The sequence below is a fragment of the Erpetoichthys calabaricus genome, chromosome 4, assembly GCF_900747795.2.
Source record: "Erpetoichthys calabaricus chromosome 4, fErpCal1.3, whole genome shotgun sequence".
Classification (NCBI taxonomy): domain Eukaryota; kingdom Metazoa; phylum Chordata; class Cladistia; order Polypteriformes; family Polypteridae; genus Erpetoichthys; species Erpetoichthys calabaricus.
The window spans coordinates 43,333,717-43,359,065 of record NC_041397.2 but is presented as its reverse complement, the minus strand read 5'-3'; the positions used below and the strand labels follow the sequence as shown (position 1 = coordinate 43,359,065).

General features: G+C 36.9%; 1 protein-coding gene across 2 annotated transcripts in view; it reads right to left on the bottom strand.

Annotated features, from left to right (window-relative positions):
* The window catches only part of arrb1 (arrestin, beta 1), a 272,791-nt gene that overhangs the window by 62,815 nt on the left and 184,627 nt on the right, over positions 1-25,349 (bottom strand). For both annotated transcript variants that reach the window (XM_051926544.1, XM_051926545.1), the window contains exons 3-4: positions 8,725-8,755; positions 385-445 (exon numbers count right to left, since the gene is read on the bottom strand). In XM_051926544.1, coding sequence (XP_051782504.1) covers positions 385-445; positions 8,725-8,755 — 92 coding nt within the window. The remainder of the gene's footprint in view (positions 1-384; positions 446-8,724; positions 8,756-25,349) is intronic.

The window sequence follows — 25,349 nt, the reverse complement described above, 5'->3', positions numbered from 1 at the left end:
TGATTCCTTTAACAAAAGACTTTGAACGTTCAGCAAAGTTTTAAACCTATAAAGGAAGTTCTTTTTAATGAATGTGTTTAACCTTTAAATATTAAAAAACATTAAATAACCAAATACATACTTTTGTAAAAATATCCATGACTGATTTAAATTGTTGACTTACTTTTTGGATTGCAATGTAAGGTACAATATATTTTTTTGAGATGAAACACAAAGTCTGTTGGTCATTTTATTAACAAATATGTTTCCATTATTTCCCCTTTTTAAAAAAAAAACTACTACACCACATTCAGAATCTCAGGGACTCTCTCTGGGCAGGAAGTTAAAGAACATGTATTATGCATGGTGCCAGAAAATAAATTCAATATATTAACACATACTAACCTACAGGTTCTACGATGTCCACGTGATCAACAAAGTCCCTTTTGCCAAGATAAACAGTAAGCTAAGATAAGAAAAACAAGGTTAGGATAACACTGCATACATTTTCAAATCCAAGATACTGTACATTTTTTAAAAGTGTTTCATTCTTCAAAAAATCCACACTATTTTCAGAAGATACCATTTTGGCATTTTTGCTAATAACCAAAGGCTTTGTTTAACTTAAATGATTTTTGTGTTGAACTTTGACTTCTTAAGATGCTTTTTAATGTATGTGTTTCATTATTTCTATACTTGGCAATGAACTGTCAGCTGTGAACTGTTGATGACCAAGTTATCCTTGATGACAGATAACATTTCATATAATTTCTGTGTAACTGTAGTTATATGTTACACATATGCAGGCTTTTAAAACAATTCACCAAGAGGTCTAAGAACATATTGTAGAAAGATACCAGATTCATAGGAGACATTGCAAAGAGTTTGAGATTCCATCTGGAATGACATCTCAAATATTCCCTCGATGGGAGGCCACAACAAAGGAAGACTGGAAAGACTTGTTCATTGAAGTTATTGGTACTTCAGATAGATTAGTAACAGGAGGTGAGTAATGCCCTTGCACTACAAATTCTGCTAGGGTTGCCTAGAGTATTGGGGATTAAAAAATGCTTATCTCTTGCCCTACACGTACCTTCAGTGCCTTTCCTTGATAACAGTATGTCTGAACCTCACTTGACTGGCGCTCCTTCTATTGAGTGTGTTTTATGTAAATCCTGCTTGTCCAACTCTGTCATTTTGTGGCACCTTACTTGTCTCCTGTCTACTTTTATATTTCCCATCTTTGAAGGCAACTCTCAGCATACCTGTCACTATCGGATTTGCTCTACTGGGTAGACAATGCTTCCTATGCCTTTACTTCTCCTTGTATGTCTCGTTACTTGCACTTCTTCTTTCAATCACATCACCAAAGCCAAACTAAACAATCAGATTGTTCATAGGGACTGGACAAAGGCACAGAATTTAGTGTTTTATTACGCAGATGTTGTATAATTTCTCTTAATGAGCAGGTTTAAGTTTGTATTAGATAGTTTTTCAATAAGTTAGCATATATTCTTATGGGGCAATAAGCATTGTTTCAGGAGTCATGTTGTTCTTTACAGATAAGTGCTTTAATATTTTATAAAACTTCCTCTTCCAGATTCTTTAGAAGATGGGCCTAAGTACTCAGGTTGTAAAATTTGTGTTGGGGACAGGGGAGAATGGTTAGTCATTTTAGTTTAAAGAGTTCCTGGGAGGAAGACATGGGGAGTCAAGACACATTAGATGACATTTCCCCCCAGGAAGGAGTCAGTCAGTCAGTCATTTTCCAACCCGCTATATCCTAACACAGGGACATGGGGGTCCACTGGAGCCAATCCCAGCCAACACAGGGCATGATCAAACCCCGGGCAGGGCCAGGAAGGAGTGTGATGCTTCAACAAAGAGTATATGGTTGTTGTCATACAAAACCTTTCTTCATTGTTTTCTTTTAAAAAAAACATTATTTCATACACATATATATGTATTTGCCTAGGCAAAAAGGTGCAACTAAACAGAAAAGGTTTGCAGAGCTTATACATCAACTAATGTCAAAAACTACAAAAAAAATCAGGGAATTAAAAAAAAAAACATAAAATAAAACAAAAAGTCAATCCCTGTGGTAAAAGCAGTGGTAAAAAAAAGAGAAAAACACCCATTTTCCCCTTATTATGAATGCTTATTCTAAAATTTTGTGCATTATTTTTAATTTCACAAACTTTGATTGAAAGATCCAAAATGGTATGTGTGTCTACACTATAGCTATTCTTAAGTATTAATTTACTGCATAATTGTATTTGTTAATTTATTTGTTTATTTCTGAAGTATACCCCTAGAATTGAACCTATCCCAGCAAAACAATGTACAAAGAAGGGACCAAATGTATCTGGGACGTTAGTCCATCGCATTGCACAGAATATGCCCAATTAATCAGCTCCAGTCAAGGGGGAACATTTTCTGTATATTGAAAACTATGTGCTGTGACAAATCATACATTACAAGTCTGTATAGTAACTCTGCGTCTGCAGTATGACTGCTTGGTAATGTGGATTTATCCTTTGTTATGGGTCTTAGGTTGAAAAATGGAAAATGAGTTGATCTTCCTTGCCAGTGATCCAGAGTAAGACTTTGCAAAAAACATAAAAGACATTACTTTGAAGTATGATAAATGTGTGCATTTTGTTATATTTTGAGATATGGTTTATGCTTGTTGTTAACACAAATGAAAATCTAATGTGTGCTTCTAGCTTAGTGTAAGTTCTTTCTTTTTGATTACAGAAAATAATAACTGACAATAAGTTATGATTAACAAAAAATAAGTTAATTTAAGCTTATATGCTGTATGAATTTTTATCCTGGTGAAAATTAATAATTAGTCTTTATCAGTGACTGTCTTGATATTGCTTTAAGCAAAATCAAACGTTTATGCATCTTAACTGATGTCTTCTTCTGATCATTAAAGTGGTCTTTCTAATTATCTCCTACAATGTATGAGAATTGAATAAATCTCTGTTTCCACTAAAAGCTGTAACTGAAACATACCAGCTACCTGTTAATTAAGAAAAAAAAAATTTAAGTCCTAGATCTGAATTTATCTGTGTGTCATGCCCAAGCTGAATCACCTCACTGCTCAATCTGTGAGTCATCTTATGAATAGCATCTAGTTAACATTCTGCTTGCAGCTCCATCACCTCAGGAACAGACACTTTCTGAGCTGATGCAAGTTTAGTCATTTAAAAAAAAATCCGTACAACAGTGTGCTGCATCTGAGGTAGCATGTGCAGGCTATTTTCAATTTATTAGTATATTGTTTTACACGATACATCCTGTGTGTCTTCACAGCTCCACAGTCCTGGATTCAATTATTAATGTTAATCCAATCTCTGCATATATTACATTTCCAGGTTCTTTATACTGTATGTCTGTGTGCGTTTTTTAAAAATGTCCTCATATCCGAAAGACCTGCAAGTTAGGTTGATTATCGATGCTGAATTTGTGTGGTTTTCACTGACTGCCTATACAAGGAAGCACTGCATTGAACCCATGATTGATTCCTGCTGTTGGAATGAACTCTGACACCCATAATGGGAAAAGCAAGTTCCGAAAATAAGACTATGCTCTGCTATCTATTAGCATGGACCCCATGATCATCAGAGGTGACTGTGTGCAGAGAGTGCAGACCTATAAATACCTGGGAGTGCAGCTGGATGATAAACTGGACTGGACTGCCAATACTGATGCTCTGTGCAAGAGAGGACAGAGCCGACTATACTTCCTTAGAAGGCTGGCGTCTTTCAACATCTGCAATAAGATGCTGCAGATGTTCTATCAGACGGTTGTGGCGAGTGCCCTCTTCTACGCGGTGGTGCGCTGGGGGGGCAGCATAAAGAAGAGGGACGCCTCACGCCTGGACAAACTGGTGAGGAAGTAAACGTTAACATTATACAAAGTTATTGTCTGTTATACCTTATTTTTATCACTCTTTAATTTAATATCGTTTTTTTATCAATATGCTGCTGCTGGAGTATGTGAATTTCCCCTTGGGATTAATAAAGTATCTATCTATCTATCTATCTATCATCTATCTATCTATCTATCTATCTATCTATCTATCTATCTATCTACTATCTATCTATCTATCTATCTATCTATCTATCTATCTATCTATCTATCTATCTATCTATCTATCTATCTACTATCTATCTATCTAGTAAACCTCATAAATGATTTAGGGCACTGAATGTCACAAAACATGATAATTGCTAAAGCACAAGAAAAAAGATTTAAACCATCCTTCTCTAATATTTGTTTATGGGATACTCAATCTTTTTATTATATATTTCACAATGAATGGGTTCTGTTGTAGTGGCCTTCATACTTACAGTAAACCCAAGGAGGGCACAATATACAAAAACACTATATTTATAAGATACAAATAATAGCAAGAAAGGGTAAACTTGGAAAGAGATCACAAAGTGCAAAAATAAAAGAATTAGGGAGCAAAATCAAATCTGAGATTGCCTTAACCTCTGAGTTAAGTTAGTTACCATTGAGTTACCTTTGAGCTTACCCAGGGTGCCTTGTCTAGCTGCCCAATTTAAATTTACTGAAACTTTCCTATTTACATCCTGTTTTGTTCTGTGTTAAATAGCCAATCATCCTCCAGCCAGGTGAGTCCTCATCCTTCTTCTTCACATAAAAATATTGGACTTTGGTATGAAGATGGATATAAACTCCTTCTGTCTCAAATCCAGAATCATAGTTTGCTTGAGGGACACCAGGCTAGAACTCCTTATGACTCCCGGTGATTGTGCATCTATGATTCTGTCATAGGCCCCACATGGGCAGGTTTCTAGAGCAGGATCCTGGCTGCATGTAGCTTCTGAGAGAGATCACAGTCCCATCTTTTCCCTTCTGATACTATATGCCCTCTAGTAGTGAGGAAGTGTTGGCATCCTCCACTAACCTTACTTCACTGTCTCAACTAGAGGAGGGACAAGCAACCTTGACAATAGCTGGACTGTCTTCCACCTACTGTCCTGAAGGAGAATTGCATGCATCCTCCTTGTACCTCTCTGTCTCTCACATGTTGATGTCTTGCCTACTTAACAGCTACAAATGGTGCATGTTCACCTTCCTTCTTCACTGGAATGATAATATATACTGTCCCTGTAGATGCTTCCCTTTCCTTTGTAGGGTGTTGCTGGACCCCGCCCATGCCATTTATCAACCAGTCCTGCTTGCCATTTACTTTTTGACAAGATCACCCATCAAAAATTTTTAAGTCTTCCATCAAAAGCTAAAGTACTCTAAATTATCAAAAGCAATGGCTGTGTTAATCAGATCCGGTGTTTCTTATCTAGTGCTCTGAACATAAATGGATGTGTAGGTACTTAAAACGATATAAATTTAGGTAGTCATTCAGTAGTAAACTGGCCCACCATCCAGGTTGGCTGCTGAGTTATGCCTAATAATGCCAGAATGAACTCCAGCTCCCCTTATCTGTATTAGAATTAGCAGCTTTGGAAAATGAATGAATGAATTGGTAACATTGTACTGATTAAATTACAATATTAACAATAGTATTAAATGCACTTGGATATAGTATTAATAATAACTTTTTATATAATGTAACAATTGCATAATTACATCAGCACTGTTGCAAATTCAACCAAATGCCACAGATGCGTATTTTGAGGAAGCTTTTAATTTAATTAGGAAATATTGGCCATGTAGTCAGAATCTCTTGTGTCAGTGGTAAAGCTTCAGAGTCATATCGCCACTAGTTTTTCCTAATGCTTAGTCTCTCTTTTTGACTGCATCACTTAATGCATGGGTCTCAGATTTAGTTCCTGGAGGGACACAGTAGCTGACATCCCTGGCTTAATATTTTAGCTGTCACTCCTCTCTTGCTAACATAGCTATACTTCCTGTCTACCACTGAACATTTCTCTCTAGTTAATTTTTCATCTGTAGATGCAATGGAAGTTTCAAAGTGACCTACTTAAATGCAGTTCCCTTAAAGACTCAGGATAAAACTTATGGCAAAACAGCACTGCCCACAACCAAACTTCAGTACGTAATGGTTCTCCTCTTCATTCCCACTGTACTGGAATCTCATTGTATGTGTTATGTAATGACAATAAAGGAATCTTATGTTATGTTATCTTATCAAGGCTCCCACTGTTGTAAAGCAAATGAAAAAAAAGGAGGCCCTCTGGAACCCCCCTTTCATAAGTGAAGTGTGAATCTTGATAAACAAAATCCAAAACAGCCTTACTTTGGTTGTAAATCTGTTTCATTTTACCCATAAGGTCACTTTTCCACACAGAATCCAATAAAACACTACACTTACAGCAATACATTGTAGAGATGAGTCATACTCCTGAAATTTATTTTGTGAACACGGCTCATAGCCTTAGGTATTGCTCCATTCTGTTAATACCTTGTTACTTAGCATGCAGGTTTAGTGCTTTACTCCTAGAATTCATTATTTTTTTAATCAAGTTGCTCTAAGCATAACAAATCATATCAATTTTACAACAATATTGCTTAGTGCATTTTGATTACAATTATTCAAGAAAATTACCATTGTCAGTGATTATATTCACAGGGAAATTTTATTAGTGCCCGTGTGGTTCTGTAAATTAACAACAGAGAGCTTTATGTTATGCATGAGTCCCTGATTATCTGATTTATATTATAGAAAGGTATCTGTGGATGTTCAAGGCCAGCAGTCATAATTACTGTAGGAGGAGGTCTAAACTACTGCCCTTATAATATATTAACCTCTTGCCTAGGGTAAAAGAAATGATCCTGTCAGTGCTTTTTGGTTATGGCTTAAAAGAGACTGCTGGCATTTAGGTAAATGAGCTTTGGGTCAGGTGCTCTAGTGGTGACAAAAGGTCAGACATGTTAAGGGTAATGACAAAAGGTATTTATGGGAGTGTGTTTTTAGTCACAGTGGGCAAGTGAGTTAGATACCCCACAGGCATTTAGGCAATAGCCTGTGTAGGAAGAAACTTAATGGCTGTCATGTTATTTATTTATTTTGTAGGAGATACACGGGATGGACAGGCATCCTGGCAGGCAGTCAGTAAGATCCCTTACCCAGATGGGAGGCCCCAAGAATACAGAAAGGCATCCCGGCCAAGAGAGGGAAGGAGATCGCACCCAGACAAGGCTGCCCTAAGGGATGGATGGACGTCCCTGCTGGACATGATTCCAGTACCTTCCCTGGCCAGGATAAAAGAAGAGGACAGAGATGGACTGTCGCAAAGGGATATTTATCGACCTCAAGTAATAGATGGCAGCAACCCTCTATATCGGTGCCCATTCGGGAACCAGCAGGGAATACCGGGAGTTGTAGACCGGCACCTCAGCCCTGGTGGGGTCCGGGGGTGCCGCAAAAAGGGTGCAGCAGGGAGAGAAGCTCGCTGCTATGTTAGACTTCCGTATGACCCAGAAGTACTTCCGTCAATAAAAGGGACCAGACTCCCTTGTCCAGGCAAGTCGGAGCTGGGAGGACGGAGAGCAACACTTAACTGGAGGAGGGTAGTGCAGTGGTGAGAGGAATTGTGGAGAGGTAATTGGAAGAGAGAAAACTATGTGCTTTGTGCTTGTTACTTTGGAGAGATATTTTGGTAATAAACCAATGGCCACACTTGTATTTCATGAAGTGGAGCTAAAAAGTAGTCTATACCTATTTAGTAGACTGTGTAATGTTCTATGCAAAGACACCACTCTCCCACAAAGTGCAGGCATTTACAAAACAAAGATTGTTAAAAACTCACAAAGCACATGCAAACAAACATGCATCACATGCAACACACAATGCTAAACACAAAGGCATTGAACCTAGAAGCATACAAATATACGCATACACTGTATAATAAAAGGCTTAAATGTTCTAAATATATCAATGAATAAATAAATTACTAGAAATTTATTTAGTATGTGTAAATGTGTGGCTTAGTCTACCCTGCAAGAAAATGAATTTTGCTTTGTCAATGGAAATGGAGTAGTCTCAGGCTGCCTGCCATACTGTAATGGAATAATAAGACAAGGCATATTAGAAAATAATTTGAATGATTGAATGAAAGGAAAATTTAAATATTAGTACATTTTCCAAAATTATCACCCAATACAATAATGACAGGCTGTCTATAAATTTCTGCTTTTTGTAAATCATCTCTACCATCTTCTGTCTGCATCAATGTCTTTAATACAGTATAATAATTATTAATGGGTTGGCATTGTGTCATTACAACTTCCATGTGCATTTGTTTGACTGTCTATTTATTTAACTGTGTCTTTTTCTACATTATTATATAAAATCTTTTGTGTGAATGTATGTTTGTTTCTGTTAATTGAAGGTTGCCAGTTACAGTTAGTACACACTTTTTATGTATTTGTTTTTCACTTATATACTTATTATGTCATCTAGTCTTAAGCCTTGCTCCATACTGAGCTCTTGTGTCTTTTACTGTTTTTTTAATAGTTGTCTTTCCTCTTATATGGTTTCTGTAAAAAGGTTAAATAAATTGAGAAAATCCCAGGAATATATCCTTCTCGGATCCTTAAACACTATAGCTTTTTGTCTATTGCATAATAGTAACCAAGCCTTATATTTTGAAGTGAAACTGAGGACTTTTGGTACTGTTTTATCATCATTGTTGTTTTTGATGAAATGTGTTGGGTATTCTAATTGTGATGTGTGTTGATGCGTAATGAATAGTTTCATAAGAAAAAAATAATTGATTTTACCTTTCCATTGGGACTTGCTTTCTTAAATACTCTGGGGAAAAAAAAGACAGTGATTGCTAAGTGATTTTATTTTGGCATAACACATAGATCTGACACAAAAAATATCAAAATTTTGGAAAATAACATGTTAAAAACAGATATATAAGGTCAAATAAATCAGAATTTTTAATTGTTCATAGAGCGTTCTTATTTTACAGTAAATTGTGCATAACTCCACTTAGGAACACTTGAAGCAACACATAATTACATAAAACGCATTTAACTTTGTCATTATCATATATTCATGGCAGAGTATTCTTTTAGAGGTTAATTGTTTTTTCAACAATTGAATAATTTTCTAAGAACTATTAATTTAACTCATATTGCCAGGACCCACGTTCTTAGATAATAGTAATTGTCCAGACACGTATGTTCAAAATCTCTAAAGCAATTATTGCATTAGATTATCTTTGTATTAGGGAAAGTGATGTGTCACTCAAAATAATAGCATTTGGCATCAGTTTACAGTTAATCTAAAGACAAGTGATAGAAATTAGCTATTGACATTGAGGTTCTTTAAATGAAAAATATATGTAGATATTTAGTTGTGAATAACGAAACACTTATGACTTTAAAAAACTCTCATTATACTGTAGAATTGATGATATTCAGCATGACTGCATGTACAAATCCATGTTTAAACTCTCTCTCTCTCTCTCTCTATATATATATATATATATATATATATTGTCACAAAGTGGACACTTGGTGGCGCTGTTGCTCACCTTTACCCCAACAGACAGCACACAAGGCACGGGATAAAATTACTAAGAAGTAATTTAATTTCTTCTTCTTTCAGTGTTAAGCACCAAAGCACCACAACCACCACAATAAACAATAATCAATGATCACAATAATCACAATAATTCAATTCTCTCCTCCCAGCAGTTCCGTCACACTACCTCCCAACTCTGGCTCTCCTGCTGGGTCTCCACCAGTCCTTTATATAGTCCTTGACCCGGATGTGCTTCTCCTCTTTTGTTCACGTGACTTGTCAGCACTTCTGGGTCAGACGGAGAATTACATTTTTCTTCAGCCCGGAAGTACTTCTGTTCTTCCGTCCCCGTGACTTGGAAGTACTTCTGGGCTATATGGGCAATGAAAATCCCTGCTTCTCCCTGCAGCGTCACATGGTGACACCCACGGTAGCCAGCAGGGTTGTGAAGCCAAACTCCATCTTCCATGAAGATGAAGCCAAACTCCATCTTCCAGGGAAGATGCCATCTATCGTCCTGGGTGTGTCGGATGGGATGAGCTGCCGGCCATTCATCACAGTATATATATATATATATATATATATATATATATATATATATTATATATATATATATATATATATATATATATAGTATATATATATGTATGTATTTTGGCGGACAGCTGGGACGCCCCTTCGCTATATGTTCAAGGGGAACAGCCATAGACAGTGCAATACCACCCCCTGGATGCTAGATGGCAGCCCCCCTGGGTGCCTCGGTTTCCCGCAGGGCTCCATGGGAACTGGAGTTGGGTGCAGCCCTGTTGGGTCCAACAGTCGCTGCCAGGGGGTGCTGCAGCTGGGACTCCTGAGCCCTTATGGGCAGTGTATTCACCACATCCGGAAGTGCAGCCAGAACTATAAAAGGGGCCAGCAACCACCACTCGATGGCCAGAGTCGGGAGGAAGAGGACGAAGTGGTGGTGCCAGAGAAAAGTGTTTGTGCTTGTGTACTTGGGACTGTGTTGTGCCTGTGGGGGTCATGGGGAAGAAAAATAAAAGAATCTTTGTTTTTATATGTGCCTCCGACCCTGTCTGTGTTGGGTCGGACGCATATATAGTGTCTTTTTACAGTGTATATGTATATATGGGAGGCATGGTGGCGCAGTGGTAGCGCTGCTGCCTCACAGTAAGGAGACCAGGGTTCACTTCCCAGGTCCTCCCTGCATGGAGTTTGCATGTTCTCCCCGTATCTGCGTGGGTTTCCTCTGAGTGCTGAGTTTCCTCCCACAGTCCAAAGACATGCAGATTAGGTGGATTGGTGATTCTAAATTGGCCCTAGTGTGTGCTTGGTGTGTGGGTGTGTGTGTCCTGCAATGGGTTGGTGCCCTGCCCGGGATTGGTTCCTGCCTTGCACACTGTGTTGGCTGGGATTGGCTCCAGCAGACCCCCGTGACCCTGTGTTCAGATTCAGTGGGTTGGAAAATGGATGGATGGATATATATATATATATATTCATAGCATCTGTTGTCTGAGTCCCGATCTGATTGTATGGGTGGTTACCTACCAGGTAACGCATGTGGCTGGTCTGCCAGTCGGCAAACATCCACCATGGGTGCCCTCTCAGTTGCGAGAAGCAGATCATAGAATGTTACAAAGTTTTACGAACCACACGCCGTGGTGCAGTGTAAAGAGGCTTTGCTTCTGACGCTGATGTCCAAGGTTCGATCCCCAAGAGGGGTGCAGTGAGTGTGTACGCCTGATGAGCCCAAATAAGGGCAAAACACGTGTTGCGTACTCTTTGCATTATTTGATAGTAAAACTTTGTTTTATATACAGTATATATATATATATATATAGACTCTCTCACTCACTCACTCACTCACTCACTCACTCACTCACTCACTCACTCACTCACTCACTCAAAAACAATTTTCTGCTTATTTAAAAAACTGACAGTTGACAGGATTGTATATCAAGAGTTGTAGCTATTAGCTAAGAAAGGACCTTTGATTAGATCAATATTTGAATAAAAATGCAAAATACCCCAAAATCTCAAAAAATGTTTTGACCTATTTACTGAAATTTGGTGATGTTATAGAAAAAAGTAAATTAGCGGACCAGTCTTTCTATTTGTCAATACATTTTTTTTTATTTGTTGATATTTTTTAGTATTATGCTAACTTTTATGCTCTGTGCTGCACTGCGCTGAGAACAGGTGTTTATACAAATGAATGGTGAAGCAAAAGAGACTAACAGGCCACAAGAACAGTAACACTAACTAATAGGGTGGACAGGAGAAAGAAAAAGAGTCAGTGTCTTGGACAGGAATAAACAGACATGATCATATTTGGCATGTACAATGCTGTGTGAACTGAAGGAGAAAGCTCAATGAAGATGTGGCACTCTATGGTTAGCAAATGTGCTATGAAGCTTGAGTGCCATAGCCGGGCCCTTTGTCTGTGAGCATAGGTGTTGCTTCTCTAGAACCAAAATGGGAGGGAGAGAGAAGCAGACGAAGAAGTGGTGATCTCAGATTCAAGAGAAGCTACAAGCAACAGCATCATCTGAAACTTAACAGGTTGCCTTGAGCTACTCCATTGTATTTGCATCTACAGATCCTCCCCTAGTGGCCCTACAAAATTCTTTTCATATACATTTTGCATCTGTAAACTTTAAAGGGTGACAACATACAACTGACAAAAAACACGAAAAGAAATACTTGAGTGAACAATGTAAACAAATGCAAACATCTAGTAACAATAATAATATATATTGATATTTCAAATTGTATCTACTGATTTCCCATTACATTCAAAAAAATACACGTTTGTGTATATGTGTTTTGCAATGACCATCAATAAAATCCAAGTCACTAGGAAAAGCAGAAATGTTTTACTCATGGACAGTTGTATGTAGCATGTTCAGGAGTAAGCAGCTTCAGTAACCTAAGAATAATATTATTGCTTGTTACTTAACTGTTGCCTTTATCCAAGGCAATAGTGTATCTATGTCATATTCTGTGTATTTTAGTGTATTTATGGCATATTTTAAAACATTAACATGAAATATAATCTATTCAGCTAAGACTATTATTGTTCTGTATTCCACCCACTAAAAATATCACCATCCTTAGTAGCAACATAATCCACTGGCGCCTACACAGTAAAATAGCATAGACACAAGTCAGCACTAGTGAATAGAATGGGAAGCTATGACAAACTCTTTGACTTCATTCCTTGACACAACATGGCTATAAAACACCAAATTTTTACTCATTCATTTAATAGAGGGTGAATGATGCATATTTGCACTGTTACTAACCTTATTTTAATATAGTGAATTTCAATTAAAAGATATAATTTTCTTTCTCTCTTATCCAGTTTTTCTGCCAGTATACCCAATACCTTGGTGAATTAATAAATGTAAAAGTAATTTTTGAAAATGAATTTAAAATCAAATTTACATGAGAGCAAACAGAAATATTAAACCATAGTGTATCTACTATGTTGCGTGTGTAATTGTTAAAGTGCTAGTAAGTAATGTACATTAAAGGAAGATAATAATACCATTTCACTTGATCAAAACATGCCCTTACATTAGCAAAAAAAGGATAATGGTGTATCTTACAGCATATGTTTATAATTGCTTAAAGGAAATGTTCACTTAACTGCTGTTCTCTTCCAGGAGACATGGGTAATTTTGAACCTCTCAAGGATAAAAAACAGATTTACTTTCAAGCATAATAAAAACATCTCAGAGTAAACTTTGTTCTAGTTTCTCCAAGACCACCTTTAAATTTGATTTTGCACATTGTGACAGAATTACTACACTTACTCAGAATCTGTCTCCTATACTTGTATATTCCACAAAAGTGTTTTCCTTTGTTTCCAGAACACAAACTCCTTTGTTAATTGTATTGTTTAATAAACTAGCAATACGAGATACATTACAATAAAGCCCATTTTCAGCGCTTCAGTGCAGTGTACCATTAAATTTATCAAAAAAACTGGCATTTATCTTTCTCTTCAATATCAGGCATTCTTTAATGAGTTCTTAAAGCACCATTCTGAGACTTAACAGATTCAAAAGGTGTTAAAAACATGTGAGAATTTTGTAATTTGCAGAGTTTACACCTTGAAGGCTGAAAAAAAATAAATTGGAAAAAAGGACTTGGCTTGAGCTTCCATAGCTAAACTACTTAAAGAGCCTGTTTACTAAAAGAGCAACCATACCACACTTAATTTTCTTTGTATAATTTGATAAAATACATATAAGACCAGAATTATATCAATTTTTGTATTTCAAGAAGATATCTTTAAGACAATAACCGCATATATTTACTTTGGTAAGGGTAAGAGGCACAGTGAACAGTGGCGGGTGTTACAGAGTTTTTCACAGGACCTGCAAGACCTTGAAAACAGCACACAAACAGATTAATGATATGTGGCCGTAATGACAGGGGCACTAGAGGCTTAGTGGTATTGTGGACCTTGGGGGTAATTCTTCCATGGTTGTTAGTGCATTGGAAAGGCAAGGAGGATGAAGTTTATTTTAGTCTGTAAAATTACCCAAAACACTACAGAGGGTAGAAGTGGGTTCTTTCCTATTGTCCACACCGACTTGCTGGATTTTTAGAAGGACAGGTTTCCTAGGAGAATGCTTGTACCTTTAAACATTAGTTGGAGCTCAGAAGTGCAAAAGCACCTGCAACCACTAGAAGTTGCTCTAGACACATGGCCCAAAAGTTTCTAAATCGCTTTTTTTAACCCTAGAAATGGTCTCAGACAGCAACCATACATCTACCATTCTCCCTTCAGTCTGGTGGGCATGGAGTTGAGAATGGAGTCAGAGGTAAGGAGGGAAGGAGAGAGACCAATGAAGGAAGACAAGTGTGATAGTTGGAGGCATGTAGAAGGAGAGTGGCACTTTATAGTACATGAGGGAGTGGCCACTCCATCCGGTAGTGAGGGTCCACCACCTGTAGGATGGCCCAGCAATGTTTTATTTTATAATTTTGAGATTTTCCTTTATAGTACCCTTCACAATAATGCCACTTTCAATTTGTGCTTTGGCCTCTTTAATGCAGATTTGGGTTTGGGTAGATACACAAAAGAACCCTGTGGATTTTACACTCAAAGAACAGATTTTTTTTTTATGATTCCACTGCTCTTTATTTAAAAAGCTTAAAAATATCAACTCAAATACATTAAATAGTAAAATAAAAACAACCATGTAATAAGAGTTTACTTTTCTATTGAGAAAAGTTACAATGCTGATTTGTAATAAAAAAATAATTGTTATGACATCTGCAGTGTTCAATATGTTTTCCTACCTCAGTTTTTTATTAAATAACAACAACCAATAATTTTGTATAGCACTTTTCATTGCCTACAAATTAATATAGAAAAAGAGAGTGTAGGCAGGGTGGAATGGGTGGAAAAGAGTGTCAGGAGTGATTTGGGACAGACGGGTATCAACAAGAGTGAAAGGGAAGGTCTACAGAATGGTAGTGAGACCAGCTATGTTATATGGGTTGGAGACGGTGGCACTGACCAGAAAGCAGGGAGACAGAGCTGGAGGTGGCAGAGGTAAAGATGCTAAGATTTGCACTTGGGTGTGACGAGGATGGACAGGATTAGAAATGAGTACATTAGAGGGTCAGCTCAAGTTGAGCGGTTGGGAGACAAAGTCAGAGAGGCGAGATTGCGTTGGTTTGGACATGTGCAGAGGAGAGATGCTGGTATATTGGGAGAAGGATGCTAAGGATAGAGCTGCCAGGAAGAGGACAAGAGGAAGGCCTAAGGTTTATGGATGTGGTGAGAGCGAGGACATGCAGGTGATGTGTGTAACAGAACAAGATGCAGAGGATAGAAAGATATGGAAGAAGATGATCTGCTACGGCAACCCCTAACGGGAGCAGCCGGAAGAAGAAGAAGAGAGAAAGATGTTGTATTCAATACATTTATCAAATCATACATCAGGGAACTGTATTCATTTTATTTGTAGTTATTTATATAATCTTAGGAAGATCACAGTAAGTCATAAACAGTTACAGAGTGTGCTCAAGACTATTGTCACACACATGGGTTTTGGGACTGTTTCTTGAGGATGGGACTTAAGACTAAGGATCAATGGGGGAGAGACTGAGGATGTTACACAGCCCCTAACCATGTGATCATTTCTTTGGAGGAGAAGCCTCTGTAAGACACATGAGGTCACTTCCATAAGAAAACTCTGCCACTTCTGATTCCAACAGTATTTAAAATGCTGCCACACTGAAAGTCGACATTTGATCTGAAACCAGCTGGTAGAGAGGGAACGGAGCTCCTACCTGACTCAAGCCTTACTTAACCTTGTAACTGGCACTCTGCACCAATTGGATCATTTTGTTCTTTCTTTGTCCTCTGGACATCCAGGATATTAAAAGGAGCTTCCCCAGGAACCCCATCAGTTTATCCGGTTTTCTTGATTTATTTTATACAATTTTTCATGTTTTGATACACCATTCATGACTCACTTCTAGTGCTCTGTGGCTTCCTACAACAAAATTAGACTGGTCTGATTTTTTATTGTAGTAAGTTGGTAGTTGTAGGAGGGACTCTTTGTATTTGAAACGTGGTAACCAATTACCACTAAACCAGAAGTTCACTTTGTGCAATGCCCAAAACCATGAAGAACAAATATTGATGCAAGAAAAAAAAAATGAGAAGCTAATTGAACTTTGGAGCCAACCAATGTCCTTCATTTAAAAAAAGAAAAAAAAAGTATCATACCTGGAAAATGCTTGCTCAGTTATTAGGCTGACTAGAGAGGTTCATATTAATTGGCTGCCAGAATTACGTATGTATGAACTCAGTAACTGCAGTGGTTAAATTTCACACGGTCTGTAAATCGAAATTGTGTTAAGTCAGTTAGTATGACGCCAGACTTACTTACTCCTCTTGAGATAATACAAACAGAACCTATACCTAAGAGATTTCAAATGTATTATCTCCTGTATCACACAACATGTAAGAGAGAAGGATATCTGTTGGACATTCCCTATAAATCAAATTATGAGCTCTGCAATATGTAAAAAAAATATATTAACAAATGTATGTTGCTGTCTAATGTTAATGTTATTTAACTAAAATAAAATAGCAAGGTGTTCCAAAAATGTACATGTGAAGATCCAAACATGGTACAGATCAATAATGATTGTTTTATAGGACTTCAAATGCTATCTAGAGCAGCATTTGTAGGGTGTTCTCCTCATGATGAACTAAAAAACCTACATACACTATGAAACTTGAGCAGACCTCATGGGCTGGCATCCCGGCCAGGACTGAATAGAGACCCTTACACAGCCAGGAGGCCAGTATAATGGAAGGACCCAGGGAGATGAGCACTGGAGAATATTCTCTCCTCAAATAGGCTAAATGACGGCTCCCCTGGATTAGGATTCCCACATGGATACCTGCACTGCATGCTTGCACCTGTAGTTCCGTGGGGCAGCCCTGTTGGGTTCTGTGGTGGCCTAAAGGGGTGGGTGGGTGGGCTGCCTGGATTCAAAATCTCCACTTGCAGAGACTTCCATTTGACCTGGAAGTGCTTCAATCAGACTGTGCCCTAGCATCAGAAGTATTCTCAGTTCGATCTCAGGAGTTGGAAAACACTTGCCTGGGAGGAGTCGAGGAGAAAGAAAAAGAAATTGTCTATTTTGCTGTGCTGTATTGTGCTGTGTTAAAAGAAGAAGCCTCTTAAAAGTATTCTGTGAATAAAAAAAAAAGTCTATTTGCACCTGGGACCTGTCTTGGCGTGGTTGTGCCTGTGTGTGTAGAGGTCACACAGTACATATCTGACCAAGGGGAAGCTGCACATCTTGCAATGGGACCAAAAATAACTGTATCAACAAAAAAATACACCACAAATGTTTTGGTAGTAATGATGCTAATATATTACATTACTTCAACCCTATTTGGACCAAAATCTGAAGATAAATTGAGACTAAGAGAAAAACTAAGAGAATAATGTTTGATCACGCCTGCATAAAATGATTTCTTGTCCATAATGTTTGTCAAAACATCAATAGAAAAGAGCTGCAAAGCAGACAGAATTAGAAATTGTCACACAGCTGGTTCAAGGATTCAAAATAGTCACCAGACTCATTCAGTGCAAATTGTGCCAAAAATATCACATACTAGTAAAAGAAAGTGGAAATACATAGGGATTACACTCCAGAAACGATAAGAAAACAAAGCATATCTTATCACAAGGGGCCTGTGAATTCATACAGGATGCATCTCTCACTCATCAGGTGTAAATTATAGCTGCTTTAGGAGAGGAATGGAATGTAAAAATTTTTAACTGTTTTAAAAGGCATACATTTCTACATGAGGATTTTGACTGCTTAAGAAAATGCTATATTGTTATAACTTATATTCTTTATACTAGAGATAGCATAATATTCTCCAAGCTACATAATACAATTTAGGGTTCTGGGAGGGTAAAGCCTAATCCAGCAGAATCTAGTGCAAACCCGGGAGCAGCCCTGGACAGAGTAACAGTCCATTGTAGGACCTATTTGCTTAGACAATCATACTTGCCCCAATATGGAATTACCAATTAATCTTAACAACACATGTTTAGGGTGGGGCACAAAAAGTATGTAGAAACAGGGAATAAAACCAAGCAAATTCTACACAATGGCTGAATATGAGATTCAAATCAAGTAAGCTGGATCAATGAGGCAGCACTGCTAATGATTTTGACCCCATTCGATAGGAAAACAGTTTATCCCTATTACAAATGTTTTTGCTAATGTATGATGTATCACTTTGGTGTCCAACTAAAACAAATCATGCTAAATAAATGAAACATATAAAATGAATGTCAGAATGTCTGAAGAAAAATTAACTTAACTCCAGCAATCCACTAATCAGCTGAAATAAAGGTTATTGTTAACAACAACTCCATTTGACAATAATTTGTCCATTTTCTGTGATAATTTTTTTTGTATTAGTGTCACAGATTGCTAATAGATCAGAGGAGTCGATACTGAGACAAGAAACATCTGTAAATATATGATAAAACAAAAATAAAGTTTAAAAGGATATTGCCATATTTTACATTTCTGAGTGTGCAACATTGAAGTAGGGGGTTTCCACTCCATATCTGTTCCTATTGCATAGCTTATTTCCTATATTTCTTTTGTTCCTCTGTAATCTTGGTATTTTATTGTTAATTTCAAACCTTTCTTGTTTTTTACTGTTCTCTTTTTATAAAGTATGGTAATTTTTGTCACGTATGCTCTCATATACTATATTCATTCAGCCTGCCTTAGATTTCATCCAATTCTCTCACTACACACCCAATTTATTTTTGATGTATTGTTTTCCAACCCACTTCCTATTTCAAGTTTGTTTCCTTATATAAGTGCAAATTATATCAATTTTTCTTTGTTTCACTAAAATTTTAATTTAGCAAACTGTTTTCCACCATCCATCAATTATCTAGTCTTAGTCTTTGCAACTCATTGTTTAGTAATATGTACTTCTTTTTGTTTCTGTCAGGTTTAATCTCCCCCATTTTCTGAACCACCATCTGCCATTTTTCTGTTTCTATTTTCTGATTCCTGTCTTATATCCTTTCCTCTCAGTTACATCTTCTATCCAAATAGTTCTTAGCTCTTTTCATCTTATGATCATGTTGCCTTCATTTTTTACTCTCCTAATCTAATCTTTCTAATTTTCTGTGAAATTTTCTAAAAGTGCAATACTGTGCAAAAGTTTTAGGCAGGTGTGAAAAAATACTGTAAACAAAGAATGCTTTCAAAAATGGAAGTGTTAATCATTTATTTTCATTAATCAACAAAATGCAGTGAATGAACAAAAGAGAAATCTAAATCAAATCAATATTTGGTGTGACCACCCTTTGCCTTCAAAACAGCATCAATTCTTCTAGGTACACTTGCACACAGTTTTTGAAGGAACTCGGCTGGTAGGTTGTTCCAAACATCTTGGAGAACTAACCACAGATCTTCTGTGGATGTAGGCTTCCTCACATCCTTCTGTCTCTTCATGTAATCCCAGACGCACTCGATGATGTTGAGATCAGGGCTCTGTGGGGGCCATACCATCACTTCCAGGACTTCTTGTTCTTCTTTACGCTGAAGATAGTTCTTAATGACTTTGGCTGTATGTTTGGGGTCATTGTTCTGCTGCAGAATAAATTTCGGGCCAATCATATGCCTCCCTGATGGTATTGCATTATGGATAAGCATCTGCCTGTATTTCTCAGCATTGAGAACACCATTAATCCTGACCAAATCTCCAACTCCATTTGCAGAAATGCAGCCCCAAACGTTCAAGGAACCTCCACCATGCTTCACTGTTGCCTGCAGACACTCATTACTGTACTGCTCTCCAGCCCTTCGACGAACAAACTGCCTTCTGCTACAGCCAAATATTCAAATTTTGACTCATCAGTCCAGAGCACCTGCTGCCATTTTTCTGCACCCCAGTTCCTATGTTTTCATGCATACTTGAGTCGCTTGGCCTTGTTTCCACGTCGGAGGTATGGCTTTTTGGCTGCAACTCTGCCATGAAGACCACTTCTGGCCAGACTTCTCCGGACAGTAGATGGGTGTACCTGGGTCCCCACTGGTTTCTGCCAGTTTCTGAGCTGATGGCACTGCTGGACATCTTCCGATTTCGAAGGGGTAATAAGCTTGATGTGTCTTTCATCTGCTGCACTAAGTTTCCTTGGCCGACCACTGCGTCTACGATCCTCAACGTTGCCCGTTTCTTTGTGCTTCTTCAAAAGAGCTTGAACAGCACATCTTGGAAACCCCAGTCTGCTTTGAAATCTTGGTCTGGGAAAGACCTTGCTGATGCAGTATAACTACCTTGTGTCTTGTTGCTGTGCTCAATCTTGCCATGACATGAAAGTGTCTTCCACAACCTCACCTTGGTAGCAGAGTTTGGCTGTTCTTCACCCAGTTTTAAGCCTCCTACACAGCTGTTTCTGTTTCAGTTAATGACTGTGTTTCAACCTACGTGTGACATTGATGATCATTAGCACCTGTTTGGTAGAATTGGTTGATCATACACCTGACTATAATCCTACAAAATCCCTGACTTTGTGCAAGTGTACCTATAAGAATTGATGCTGGTTTGAAGGCAAAAGGTAGTAACACCAAATATTGATTTGATTTAGATATTTCTTTTGTTCGCTAACTTTGCATTTTGTAAATTGATAACAATAAACAATCATTATTGATATTTCTGAAAGCATTCTTTGTTTACAGCATTTTTTCACACCTGCCTAAAAATTTTGCACAGTACTGTATATTTGGTATTAGTGTACTAAACGGACGAACGACATAACAAAGGAAAACAGAAGTGTTTTGGCGAATTCATAACATATTTATTGGGAAAAAAAAAATATAGAGAAATTTACAGAAATTGGAATATTATAGAAATATATATGTACAATTGTTTTGATGAATTCATAACATATTTATTGGGATAAAAAAATAGAGAGAAATTTACAGAAATTGGTTGCATAAGGTTTCCCCCTACCCATTCTAGTGTTGGGCTCTGTGGTGGAGGTTTCACTGCCATCCGTTTAGTACACAAGTACTGTATATTTTTACTAATTGTTTGTAAATATTTTTCCCAGCTTCAGCACAGCTTAAATTATTACTGTTTTTTACTTATTTTTTAGCTAGTACCATAATTTTTACATTTGGTTTGTCAACATTTATCAGATTAAAATATTGTCAAGCTGCAAGTCCACCCTGTTACTAGGAGAGATATAATGGTCAATATTGCAGCCCAAATCTAGAATTTACTGTCACAACTAAGTTTCATGTTTAAAAAAGACTTTATATTAAAATTGTGTTTTAAATCCATGTATTACAGAAGAAGTTTTATAATATGACAATTAAACATACGCTTCACTAAAATAGAACTACAAGATTTAAAGATGTCATCCAATTGCTACCATATATCAAAGAAACTACACTAAAACCCTCACTCTTACCACAACAGACCTAATTAGTAATAAAAAAGAGGTTCACTGTGTTATACAACCTCTTGTCAATTAAAATGTTAGAAGAGGTTTGGAGAAACACAGACTGGAGCTCAGCACACTTATTTTAGAATAACATTAATGAAATCTGGACAAATTCTAAAGAATCTCTGCACAGTTCCATGTAAAAAAATACTTTTCTAATCTCAAATAATACTAAATATTTTCCCATTGAATTGTAGACGGTGCATTGATATTTTTCCAGTTGAGCAGAATTAGTCAACTTCCTAACAATAAAGTGGACAAAATAATAGTCAGTTTATTACCAGATAGCTTAAGATTGTATGAAATAATTTCAGAGTAATGTAAAAGGGTGTCTGGAGATAGATAAGAACAATTATTTTTCCAAAAGGGCTTCATTTTTGGAGAGTCTCAAAATTAATGCCCAAATGAGGTCAGAGCTACTTGCCATTGTTCACAATAATGGTCCAATCTCTGACTTTTTTTAAAAAATAGTTTTAATTACAAATGAGTCTCTGGTGTATGATTTTCATCTGAATTGCAGCTTGCACATATTGAATGAAAATGAATAGGGTGAATTATGAATATCCACTAATTGTCTAGGACATTGAGGGGGAAGCTTTCCCAGTTTTGCCAAAGGCGGCATAGCATTGAGCACTGTGACAAGTCTAGAAATTCTGCCAGTATTCTTCTCAATACTAGTTAATATATTTTCTGGTATTAGCATTGGTGGTGAATTAGGGATTTTAGGTGATTTATTTTTTATATAGCTTCTAAATATAAATTGAAAAATATATGTTTTAAAGGAATTCCATATTTACAACAGAGCAGATCAAAAACTACAGATTTATTATCAATATAAAGATTTCTGAGAATTGTGATTCCTAGTATTATCTAAGACTTAAATACTGTTTACTTCAGGGAGGGCTCAAATGTGAGGTTATAATCTAATGGAGCAGCAGACAGTAGTGTCTTTTTCTTAAAGTGTTTTCTTTAATTGTTCCACATTCTGAATGACTGAGGCACCAAATGATTACTAGTAAATTGATGATAATTATTAATGAACTGAGCAGAGCATACAGAAAGGAATTCTTACAAGATATTCTCTCTAGATTAAAACCAGACAGGAACATATTCAGCACAGACTTCTTCTTTCTATTGTTTCAAATTACAAATATCCTCCACTTAGTAGTAGCGATGACAGTCTAGCGCCTGGATACCTTATGCTTTTGATTTTTGTTGATTTTTAAATACAATAAATTTACCGTCTATATATATGAGGTCTTTGATGGGGGCAACTGGTGACAGCAGCGCAGGGCAAGGGACACAAGATGACTGTTGTTGATGATCTATGCTCCAGGAGGATCAATACAAGCTGAACTTATATATATATATATATATATATATATATATATATATATATATAATATATAATATATATATATATATATATATATATTTACAAACAGCTCCAACTATGATAAATGGGAGTGAGTAAGAGGTTTGATAAACCCAAGCTAAGGATCTTCCTATTGCTAATTATTTTTTTGCCTTGAAATAACTTTGATGAAGGCCACTCTTATATAGAGTGGAAAATCTATTTAAAGAACTAATGTCCTGGTTTCTTATAGAATATATGTAAACTATAAGCAATAAATTCAAACAAAACAGAGAGCAATTATGAACAATGCTGTACATCCTCTCTCTGACACACTAACACTGAGTACTTTCAGCTAATTAATTATTCAGCAGAAGTATGTCAAGAAACACTACTGGGGCTCCTTTATACCAACAGCAATACATCTGCATAATGCCTCACTGGGACTGTGACAGCCAAATTAAATGTTTTCCTTCTTTCGAATGTTCCTGCATTATAGTCATTCCAGCCATTCAGATCAAAGTGTGGGTATATTTATTAATTTATTTATTTAGTTCTATGCTATTTATGTATTTATTTATAGAGCTTCTGTAAAAAAACAAATTTTCCGCTGTGAACAAATAAAGTTCTATCTATCTATCTATCTATCTATCTATCTATCTATCTATCTATCTATCTATCTATCTATCTATCTATCTATGTAAATAAATAAATAAACAGATAAATAAAATAGCAGTAAAATAAACATATATGTAAACTATTTAACCTATTTGCTGTTAACTGCAAGTGTAACTCGGGTTTGAAATGTTATTACAGTTAAGCCCAAGTGAGACTCGGGGTGACAGTAATGATCCACTTTTACAGTGTAAAGCCCAAATAACTACGGGATGGTATTCTGCTCCCATCTAGTGGATAAAATAACATTATGCTGCAAAAATCATGAATTTGTCTGTGTTTTGCAAATCTAAAGTAGATGTAAAATCAGTTTTAGAACAAACTGAAACTGAACAATTAGTTGAATTGAGCAATAGTGAAGATAATGTGAATTGGTCATCAGATGTTGACACACATAGTAAGACATGCATGTGACACTGAATGACCGATGAGAAGGACATTGGCCACCTAAGTACTGTTCACAATGCAGCAACTGCTGTTTGTGTTGGGAAGATGTGGAAGTCACTGAGCTTTGAGCTGTGGTAGCCTGCAGTAATGCAATGGGTGTGTCAGTTGTGCAAGTTAGGCACCAATATTCTATAAGAAAAATGTCCAAAAGAAACTTGCTTCTACTGTCTTGATTACAACACTAAGTTAAGTATTGGTGTCTGCCTCGAAATATATCACAGAAAGGACAGGTTCTAAATATACAGTATATCAGTACAGTAGTGGATACTAAACATGCCTGTCCTGCTGTATTTAAGTAGATGTTTTGGTATCTATATGGTTCTGTTACACATTTTTATTGTTAAAAAATTAATTGTTTTTTGACTCATTTTTCTTGAGGTAAACGTAACGTCTGAGGAGGTTAAAACATATAGGTTATCGTGGCAAAAAACATTGTCTTACCAGAATACCACAATAGAATCAACCTTGTTGAGAAAGTGATTTATAGGCTGAGCAAGATGTCATGTACTGTAATGAATGTGAGACATTATTCTTGATAATCAACAGCTTGACAAATATCATTTACTCTACTGCAACTCCAAAGAGCCTAGGTCAGATTCCAGAGCAGATGCAATGATTAACTTATGTCTGTTCGCATCTCCAGTTTTCATAACACTGTACCAAAATTCCACAGTGTAAAGAGCACCCTAATATCTATAGCCTAATGAAACATATACAGAAATTTCCATCTACACCAATGGATTTGAACTTCCCCTGGTAATACGATTGACTACAGCCCTTGTTTGTACTTGGCTTTATTGTCTGCAGCCTATTCCAGACTTCAGAATTCCTTCCAGGTGCTTATAACATTACTTATATACTGTACCTCTACCACTTCAATATTCCCTTCCTGGATAAAGACTAGAGTCAGGCAAGAGTTTCTCTTTCTAAAGTCAATCTTTTTGTTTTTCCCTGTAGGCTCTGTGTAGTGAATGATCATCTGGTTAATGCCAATATATGGCTGATAGACAAACTTCACAGTGTCTAGTGCTGTCCTACTCTTACTCTGATATTATTGTACAAAGGCTGTTCCAGGGCTGGCAATATATGAAATGTTAAAGAAGTAATCGTTCTATTAGCTGGCATATACTGTGAAGCATTGATGATGCTATAATGGCATGCAGCTTTCCCTACAGCAGTAGTCAGCAATGATGGATAGTCTCTGACTGTGGAGTTGTGGATTATCCATATCACTTGGATTGTGCGCAAAGAGTAAAGAGGAACGTGTGGGCAAGGGGTTGAGATCATGAGAGGTTGAGAGGGATATGACGTTTTCAACACAGACATCTATGCCTTACCCAATGTGTAAGTCCAT